Source organism: Dendrobates tinctorius, unplaced genomic scaffold, assembly GCF_039654945.1.
Source record: "Dendrobates tinctorius isolate UK_male_01 unplaced genomic scaffold, ASM3965494v1 ptg000105l, whole genome shotgun sequence".
In the NCBI taxonomy this organism is placed as follows: Eukaryota; Metazoa; Chordata; class Amphibia; order Anura; family Dendrobatidae; genus Dendrobates; species Dendrobates tinctorius.
The window spans coordinates 7,785,450-7,796,145 of NW_027361773.1; the positions used below are offsets into that span (position 1 = coordinate 7,785,450).

General features: G+C 42.9%; 1 protein-coding gene across 1 annotated transcript in view; it reads right to left on the minus strand.

Annotated features, from left to right (window-relative positions):
- Positions 1-187, minus strand: part of ITIH2 (inter-alpha-trypsin inhibitor heavy chain 2) — a 72,493-nt gene extending 72,306 nt beyond the window's left edge. Inside the window, exon 1 of the mRNA XM_073589033.1 lies at positions 1-187. Within this exon, the coding sequence (XP_073445134.1) occupies positions 1-90 (90 nt within the window). The 5' untranslated portion in view covers positions 91-187.
- Positions 188-10,696: the final 10,509 nt, after the last annotated feature.

Sequence of the window (10,696 nt, forward strand, 5' to 3'; positions counted from 1 at the left end):
CGCAGAATCAGGGAACTCTTCTATGAACAGATCAAATCCTCGTATTTCAGCAGTAAATAGTAATAACAGGAGATATAATATACGCTTCATGATTTCAAATTTTCATCCAGAGAAATCCTCTGGCCTCAGGTTGGTCTTTAATGAGATGAAACCTAGTTTTCTGTGGAGTTTATAACTTCTCTTTTTGGAAAATCTAAAATAACAAACTTTGTTCTTACCCAACGCAAATATTTGCCAGGTAGTACAAGTCACAGGTAGGACACAGACTGAGAGGTTGTGCAAACATACAGTTTTCATGTTATCATCGGTTGATAACCATGAAGCTTCAGCTAGGATGGATGTTGTCTTTCTATCTTTCACTCTTACTTTGAAGTTGATTTCTCTTCTTAAGCTTGAGATTGAAGGTCAAAATTATAAAGAACCAGAACCTGAATACAGTACATCTGGAGAAACATGTCAAACCATGCGTTTAAAATGATAATTTCTTGAACTGCAATAAAAGTAAAAATATACATAAATTATCAGATTCTTTGAATCTTATGTGAACATTATACACAGATATTTTTTTATAATGTTGTTTGCTTGTCTTCTAGAATGTACCAGGATTGAAGCTTTATGGAGTGTAGATGTAGCAGGCACATCCAGTTCAAATTTCCTGAGGAGGCCCATGGGTCCTATTTCGAAATTAGTGGGAGCCTGTCGTGTGATATATATATATATATATATATATATATATATATATAGATTTATATATAGATATATATATAAATTAAAAGACCACTGCAAAATGTTCAGTTTGTCTGATTTTTCTCTTTAAATGTATATTTTTAAGTAAAATGTAAATGCTCTTTTATTCTATAAACTACTGACAACATGTCTTTGAATTTCCAAGCACTAAATTTGGTATTTATTTTCAGAAAATGAGAAATGGTCAAAAGAACAAAAAAAAATGTAGTGCTTGCAGACCTCAAATAATACTAAGAAAACAAGCTCAAATCATTTAGAAACAACAATACTAAGGCCTCTTTCACACATCAGGTTTTCGCCGTCAGGCGCGATCCGGCGCTTTTGACAGAAACCGGATCCGGCGAAATGCAATGCCGGATCCGGTTTCCCCCCCATTGACTTGCATTTGCGCCGGATCGCGCCGGATGGCCATGCGTTTCATCCGGTTTTCGCCGGATCCGGCAATGTGTCGCGATCCGGCGTCTGGAAAAAACGGCTACTGTAACGTTTTTTGTCTCCGGCGAAAAAGCCGGACACGCCGGATCCGGCGCGTCCGGCTTTTTCACACAATGAAAGCCTATGAGCGCCGCAATGCGCCTGATCCGGCGAAAGCCGGATCTGGTGGCCGGATCCGGTTTTTTGGTCTGAGCATGCTCAGTAGCTCTGCCCACAAGACATATATAAAAGCAAGACAGTGGGACCCACAGCCACACCCAACATGCCACCCAAGAAAGCAACCAAGCGCAGCAGGAGAAGGCAGGAGACCACTGCAGCACCATCAGCACCACCACCACCCCAAATGGAGCAGCAAATGGAACATGCTGAGGAGGGGAGGCCAGCAGCAGATGAGAGACGGTAATTATCAAATCCCCCATTCCTCCTAACTAGGGCTATTGAATATCAAGATATTCATTGGCCCTTTGTTTCTCTTTATTCAACAGCCGCCCAATAGATGCAGCAGCAGCAGCAGCAATGGCAGCAGCTGGAACACCACCCACAGGCATGGAGTGTGGCCACCAGGAAGACAGCACATCATCTTCTGGGAGCCCTCCCTCGCATCGTCAGCGTTTGACGGTAAGTTTTTATTTCCAAAATCCATCATCTCTGTAATATATGTCTATTCATTGCCTTTTATTTCAAAACAGGATTCACAAGATGAAGAGGAGCTCCCAGAAGAAGAAGGAGGGGGTGGACAGACACTTGGAGTGGGCTCACAATTGGTAAGTTTTTTGCATCAAACGCAGAAACACAACATCACACTACACACAACACATAGAAAACAATGTTCTGCAGACCACACACAGCAAACAAATGCCTACATCCAAAGACATAACATTTTTTGTTTTCTTCTCTAGTCTTCCCAATCTGGTGCTCGGCCAAGAGGTCCTCGCAGTGCCTCCCAGGGTCGTCGGCGACAGCAACGCGGCGGTCACCAGCGTGTAAGTATAAATATTTTTGCTTTGTTTTTTTTGCACTTTTTATTTCATTTCTTTTGTGGAGGCTAATTATGTTATTTTTGTCTTTTTCTTTAACAGCCTTCACAGCGTGCTCCCGACTCTGACGGTGAGGATGGAGGACTCGATGTGGACCACCTCATCGATCTCGTCAGAGAAAGGGAGCCGCTCTGGAATATGGCTGACCGCCGCCACACTGACCTTATCGTTACCCGACGACTCTGGGAGGAAATCTGTTCGCTCCTTGTGGGCAGCTGGGAGGACCTCGATGTTCGGGCCCAGATTAAAGAGCGTAAGTATATACAGTACCGGTTGCTTGATGTAAACCAGTGTTTCCCGAACTCCAGTCCTCGTGGTCCCCACGGATCATGTGTTCAGGATTTCTATTTACTATGGAAATCCTGAAAACATGACCCCTGGGGACCATGAGGACTGGAGTTTGTGAAACACTGATGTTGTATACTAACCACTCCTTTCTCGTTTCAGGGAACAGAATTGTGAATCGGTGGCGGTCTGTGAGGGATCGTTTCAAGAAGGAGTTCAATAAAGAGATGCGGGCCCCGAGTGGATCTGGAGGACGCAGGAGCAAGTACAAGTACGCACAAGCCCTGTCGTTCCTCCGGGAAACAATGGTCACTAGAAGGTAAATATTACACACCACATGTGAAAAAAAATGTTAGATGTAACTTTTTTTTTTCAGCCAGGGCCATACCATGTCAGTATTTTAATTGTTTTTTTTTCTCTTTATTCCACAGCACGGTGAGCAGCACTCGGGAGCCTGCACGATTGGACCCTTCTGAGGCGATCCCTGAGGAGACCGGCACCGAGGGACACTTCGACCGCCCCGGTACATCTGCACCTTCCCAGCCTTCCCACACATTCGACCCATCTGTCCCATCCACCAGCACAGGAGCATCGTGGCCGCCTACATTACATGAAGCTGCTGGTGAGGAGATCGCTTTCCCTTTACCCCACCCTTCTGCCCCTGCCACCTCTAGTACACCTGCGGGTACTGGGCGGCAGCGGCAGAGGGGTCAGGAAAAGAGTTATGCGCCAGAGTTCTTGCATCTGAATGCATCTTTCCAGAACTGTCTAAAAGTCTTGTCAGAGCAAATCTCCGCAGGCTTTCAGCAGATCAACTCCAGCATTCTGGAGGTGAAGACACTTCTGCAAACCATGCATTCAGAAGCAAGATCTTCGCCAAACCACACCTTTTTCAGGTCTGTTGTGGAGCGCATGGCAACACTATCTCCTACCCAGCAGATGCATGTAATGCATTCGTGCCACGGTGCTCTACAGCAGGTTACCTCCCAACCTCCACCTCCCACCACTGTAGTTCCTCCACCTGCACCCCCTCCAGCCACTTTCCATCCTCCCCCTCCTATTACATCTGCACCCTCTCCAGCCACTTTCCATCCTCCCCCTCCTATTACATCTGCACCCCCTCCAGCCACTTTCCATCCTCCCCCTCCTATTACATACCAGCAACCTCACCAGTACCAGCAACCTTCCCAGTACCAGCAACCTCCCCAGTACCAGACATCTCCCCACTTCCAGCAACCTGCCCCGTACCAAACTCCTTCCCCGTACCAAACTCCTTCCCCGTACCAAACTCCTTCCCCATACAACTTTCCATCAACATCATCTGCTCCTACAGTCCCTGCCCAACCCTCCACTCCACCGCCCACCACCTCTTCTGCCTCCCACATGTCCACCCATTCTGTAGCTTTTTCCACACCATCACCTCTAACTGTTCCTTCCCCACCACGATCCCAGTCCTCTCTCCACACTCCCATTGTCGAAGTGTCCCGCAGCCCCTCCAGCAGTATTTCCACCCCACACTACACCGAGTTATAATGTTTTTTTTGTAATAAAAATGCCCATTTGGTTGGTTTAAAACCTTTATTAAAAAAGTTTTTTTAACTTTAAAAACAGTTTACACAAAAAAAAATATTTTAAATAAAAGTTAAATTATTGTTTACACTGGTTGTCTGTCATTTCTTTCTGCGGCGAAATATGTTTAAAAAAAAGGTTAAATACAGGGTATTTAAAAGGTAAAAAGGTATTCAAAACCAGGTATATAACTGTGGGTAAATTTTAGCTTTTTGCCACAGTTGTGTTCCTGGTTGTGTTTGAAGCAAAGTATTTCACCTGAAAAGTTGTGTTTATTGTTGGTGATTTCCTAACAATGTACACAACTTTTGTTAAAAGGCGAAATACTTTGCATAAAACACAACCAGGTACACACCTGTGGCCTAAAGCTAAAAATAGTAAGACCATGACAAGATAGCCAACTTTGGTTGGCAAAGGTATATACTGTTGGTCCAGAAGGTACACAAGTTTGGTTAGGGCACAAATCTTTCACACTCTGTCATCCTGCCAGTGTACTCTGCCTTGAGGTGACATAAAGTATAGTGCAAAATTGTCCCTCATTACTGAAACCGTCACAGAACTTCTAGTGGTAATATTTCCAATGACAACATCCATCTTCGCCAGTAACTTGCTCTTCTCTCCAACCTGCACTTTCTCCTCTACAACCTGTCAAAGAAGGGCTGTAGGAACATGCTATATATAGTTTTCCAGTAGCCAATCCCGTTCGGAAGGCCACAAGGGTCAATTTTAAAAACCAGATCCGGCGTAATCCGTCGAAAAACGGATAGAAAAACGGATGAACCGGATGAGACGGATCCGGTTTTGTCTGTCAAGAACAAGACGGATCCGGCAGAAAACCAGATCCGGCACATCAGGTTTTACAAAACATTTGCCGGATCCGGCATTCCGGCACGACGCCGGATCGCGCCTGACGCCGAAAACCTGATGTGTGAAAGTAGCCTTATGTTTTAACTCCGGAAAAGTTCAAAAATCAATATTTTGTGGAATAAGCATGATTTTTAATCACAGCTTTCATGCTTCTTGGCATGCTTTCCACCAGTATTTCACACTGCTTTTGGCTGTCCTTTTGCCACTCCTGGTACAAAAATTTAAGCTGTTCTTTGTTTGATGGCTTGTGACTTTCCATCTTCCAGAGGTTTTCAAAGGGGTTCAGTGTTATGAATGGGTCACCGAGGAGGAGAGCGCAATAGGCTCTGCCACCAGAACACCATAGAGGTTGGTCGCCGAGCGGATTGCAGACCCCCGATCTTAACAACACAACTAGCAGTAGCCGTGGAGCGTTCCTACTATGCCCTAACGCTTTGTCACAGCCGGAGGACTAACTAAGCCTAAAGACAGAAAGGTGAAATCTAAACTGCCCCGGAGCAGATCCCCAAAGGAATAGACAGCCCCCAAACATATATTGTCGGTGAGACAAGATGAAGCACAAACACAGACAAAAATAGACTGAGCAAATGATGGGGCCCACACTGACTAGATCACGCAAAAACCCTAACAATTCCAACACGACTGATGTACAAAAATACTGAGGTTTGCACAAACCTCGCCCTCACTATATCAGCACTCAGGTGTGAACTGGCGGCTAGCAACAGGCTAATACAGCATGGGACTGAGCAAACAAACACAAGATACAAAAATACAGGGCAGGAGCCAGCAGCCCCTGGGGGAGCAAGCTGACCCCTGACAGCAAGGCAAAATCAGATGCAAAGGGTTTAGCAAATGACACTGAAAAATGCAGGATCAGGCAGGAGACAGAAATCCTCAATAAGCAAAGAAAGGAGTATCACTGGCAGCCACTGAGAGAAGTCTGCTTGCTTATGTAGTCCCAGTCACTACCCCCACTCCTCCAATTATCTTCTGCAGTTGTTGGGTTAACATCATGTTGACCAGCTCCACTACCAGCAGTATCCACCAGAGGGAGCCTTGCCTCAAAAATCGGATTAAGAGAGTTCACAACAGTTCAGGTCTGGAGATTGGGCTGGTCATGACAGAGATTTGATGTGTTGGACCTTCATCCACACATTGATTGACCTAGTTGTGTGGCATGGCGCATTGTCCTGCTGGAAAATCAAGTCCTCAGTGTTGGGGAACATTGCCTGAGCAGAAGGAATAAACTGTTTTTCCAGGATAACCTTGTATGCGGCTTGATTCATACATCCTTCGCAAAGATTGACCTGCCCAATTCCAGCCTTGCTGAAGCATCCCCAGATCATCACCAATCCTCCACCAAATTTCACAATGGATGCAAGACACTGTGGCTTGTACACCTCTATAGGTCTTCGTCTAACCATTAGACGACCAGGTGTTGGGCAAAGCTGAAAATTAGACTCATCAGAGAAGATTACCCTACTCCAGTCCTCTATGCTCCAATCCTTATTGTCTCTGGAAACCATCAGCCTGGCTCTCCTTTGCTTCTCATTGATGAAAGGCTTTTTTTGAGCCCTGCCTCTATGAGCCTGTTATGAACTGTGCTTGCCATGCACTTCCCCCCAGCTGCCATTTCTTTTGTAGGTCCACTTGATGTCATCCTGCTGTTGCTGAGTGACATTCGAATAAGATTGCATCATCCCGGTCAGTGGAGAGTTGTTTTCGCCCTCTGCCGGTCTGTAGCTTCATTGTCCCCAATGTCAGCTGCTTGCCTTCTTGTAATGGACTGCCATCTTTGAAATTTTAAGGATGGAGGCAACATGATGCTCACTGTATCCCTCTGCTAGTATAGCCAGAATTGAGCCCTTCTTTTCCTCACTCAAGACTTTTCTTTTCAACTCCTTTGGCATGGTTAAAAGTTATTTTTTCATTCCTATTGCTTTTGGGATATTACTAGCACTTGTTTTGCCATCCAACTTATTGCAAGATTATTGTAAACACCACAGCAGGGTTTTTTTTTTATACTTTCCTTTGTTAAATAAGATTTGGTTCAGGTGATCACCTAATCAGAAGCACATTAAATAGAATGAGGTGTACACTGGTTGGAATTCAACTGACATGGGAATGGAATGGCTGTCAGACATGTAGAGAAGCTGATTTTTATAAAGCTGTGCAGTGATCTCTTAATTTTTGCCAGAGCTGTATATGTATGTATGTGTATATATATATATATATATATATATATATATATATTCCTGACCTGAAACCATGGGCAGCATGAATCGGTGACCATGCTGCTTTATTACAAACATGTATGTTTTACTTTGAAATGCCGTAGCATTTCAGAGCAAAATCTAGTTGAAAATGGGGCCTGGGAGAAAGTAACTAGTCAAGGCGGTATAACAGCATCTACTTCTCCACACCTCAGCCTAATTGGTCTCTCCCTAAACACATACAGTTGTGCTCAAAAGTTTACATACCCCGGCAGAATTTTTGCTTTCTTGGCCATTTTTTCAGGGAATAGGAATGATAACACCAAAACTTTTTCTCCACTCATGGTTAGTGGTTGAGTTTAGCCATTAAACTACTGTGTTTTCTCTTTTTAAATCATAATGACAACCCAGAACTTCCAAATTACCCTGATCAAAAGTTCACATACCCCATTTGTTAATACCATGTATTGCTCCCTCTAACATCAATGGCAGCTTAAATTCTTTTGTGGTAGTTATGGAAGAGGTTCTTTATTTTCTCAGATGGTAAAGCTGCCCACTCTTCTTGGCAAAATGCCTCCAGTTCCTGTAAATTCCTGGGCTGTCTGGCGTGAACTACGTGCTTGAGATGTCCCCAGAGTAGCTGAATGATATTGAGGTCAGGAGACTGAGATGGCCACCCAGAAAATTCACTTTGTTCTGCTGTAGCCAATGACAGGTCGACTTGGCCTTGTGTTTTGGATCGTTGTCATGTTGAAACGTCCAGGTACGTCCCATGCATAGCTTCCGGGCTGATGATTTCAAATTTTCCTCCAATATTTGCTGATAACGTGCTGCATTCATCTTTCCTTCTGTTTTGACCAAGCTTCCTGTGCCTTTGTAGCTCACACATCCCCAAAATATCAGCGATCCACCTCTGTGCTTTGCAGTAAGAATGGTGTTCCTTTCATCATAGGCCTTGTTGACCTGTCTCCAAATGTAACGTTTATGGTTGTTGCCAAAAAGTTCAATTTTGGTCTCATCACTCCAAATTACCTTGTTGCAGAAGTTTTGAGACTTGTCTCTCTGCTGTTTTGTGTATTGTAGGCAAGATTCTTTGCGGCATTTGCGCAGTAATGGCTTTCTTTTGGCGACTCAACCATGCAGCCCATTTTTCTTCAAGTGCCTCCTTATTGTGCATCTTGAAACAGCCTCACCGCTAGTCCTGTATTTCAGCTGATGTTATTTGTGGGTTTTTCTTTGTATCCTGAACAATTTTCCTGGCAGTTGTGGACGAAATTTTTGTTGGTCTACCTGATCGTGGTTTTGTCTTTACAGAGCCCCTGATTTTTAATTTGTTAATCGCAGTTTGAACGCTGCTGATTGGCATTATCAATTCCTTGGATATCTTTTTGTATCCCTTTCCTGTTTTATACAGTTCAACTACCTTTTCCTGTAGATCCATTCACAATTCTTTTGCTTTCCCCATGACTCACAATCCAGAAACATCAATGGCTGGAAGAAAGATGCAAGAGTCTGTCTGGATCCCAGAAACTCACTCAGCTTTTATACACACCCCTGATTACAAGCAAACACGTCACAGGTGAGGATATTAGCTTTAATAGCCATTCAAACCCATTTGTGTCAAGGTCTGTGCATGTTATCAGGCTAAAATCACCAGGTATGTGAACTTTTATATATAAGTCCATGGTGGCTTATTAATTTTTATTTATTTATTCTTTTTCCTGTTGCCTGGTGGGTTGTGATAATTTGACAATGATCGATGATGTTACATGACTTACGGCCATGGGATGAAAGTGTAATTTGATCTTGCAAGATGACTCGCGGTCACATGTCTCGGTGATGATCCTTTTCCTGTAGGACCAATGGTCAGGTGATGTCTCTGATTACCTTTGTCTCTCTTTCAGAACCTGCCGTCACGTGATATCATGTGACTTTCTGACACAGCCTTTCTCCTCCCTTTTACAGTTCATGTCATTTCTGGTTATTTCATCCTTTTACCTTTAATTGCATTTGCACAGCTGCCCATGTTCAGCGCCATATTTCTTTATATTATGTCCTTCTCATAACCACTATAGTGGATTAATTCATTCTTTCACCTGTATTTCCTTCCTGTAGCTTGGTGCTTACTTACTTAAATAGCTGTACTCTCACTCCCATGTTATGCCCCGGATGAAGCTCAGGTGAAACGTGCGTCGGATGTGCTTTTGTGTTTCGGTCTGCTCCTTTTATGCAATCTGGCTTTATACCTTTATTTGGTTACTTTGACAGCTGGTATGTCCATGACTCATACTCTTTTTTACCTGGTCCATTTACAAGGTCTGTCTCTAAGTATGTAGTTTTCATCTTTAGCAATCCTTATTACACATATGAATTACACAAATGAATATTATAGTGCTCATCACTTTCAGCTAGCTGAAATCGTGCTTATTTATTCTTTTATATATACTGTTTATTCTGGCAATGTTGCCCCTACTTAGGATTATTCTTACTTCCTAGTATAACTTTATACATATATTTTATATCTTTCAGCTATTGAAATTAATTGTCATGTCCCTTCGTGTATTACTGGCTATTCACTTATAGCCCTCTATTATTGTGACCATTAATTGAACTCTTGTTTGGTTCTCCTTTTATCTTATGTATGTTTTAATAGTTTTTCAATAAAGATTCATTACATTTTATTTGCTCACCGTCAGTCATTTTTTCCTTTATGTATAATTCTTTAAAGAAGAAGAAAGCCAAATTGGGCTGAACGTTTCCCTTAGCACAATAAAGCGTACAATGACATACATGGGTGTCATCCATGAAGGATGTTTTTCCTAAAACCCATCCACATAAAGGCCCACCTACAATTTGCCAGGGCCCATGCTGAAAAATATGAAGACTACTGGGACTCTATACTCTGGAGTGATGAGACCAAGATAAATGTTTTGGGAACTGATTTCCTCAAAACTGTATGTCGTTGCACAGGTAAGGGCAAAGAAAAAATGAATGGTGCCTACAGTGAAACATGGTGGTGGCAGTGTCATTATGTAGGGCTTCATGAGTGCTGCCGGTGTTGGGGAGCTATATTTTATTGATGGCATGATGAATTCCCAGATGTACTGCTCTATATTTAAAGAAGAGATGCTCTCATCACTTCGTGCCTGTGCACTTTCCAACATGACAATGATCCAAAGCAAGGTCACTGTTACATTTCTGAAAAAGAACAGGGTGAAAGTGATTCAATGGCCAAGTTTGTCTCCTGATCTGAACCCAATCAACGATTCTGAAGAGAAAAATTTAGCATCACCCTCCATCCAGAATCCAGACTTTAAAAGAGGTTTTTCTTGACTTAAGGAAAAAAGATAAACTTTGCAATATGTCACCAACTTATTCATTGCATGCCCAGAAGACTTGGTGATGTCCTTGAAAATCATGGAGGTAATACAATTACTAGATGTAAACTGAACAAAAAAAAAAAAAAAAAAAGTTTTTATCTAAAAAATGTGTACTTTCTTGCACAGTGGCTATTAATTCACCTTCATGGGTTTTTACCTATTT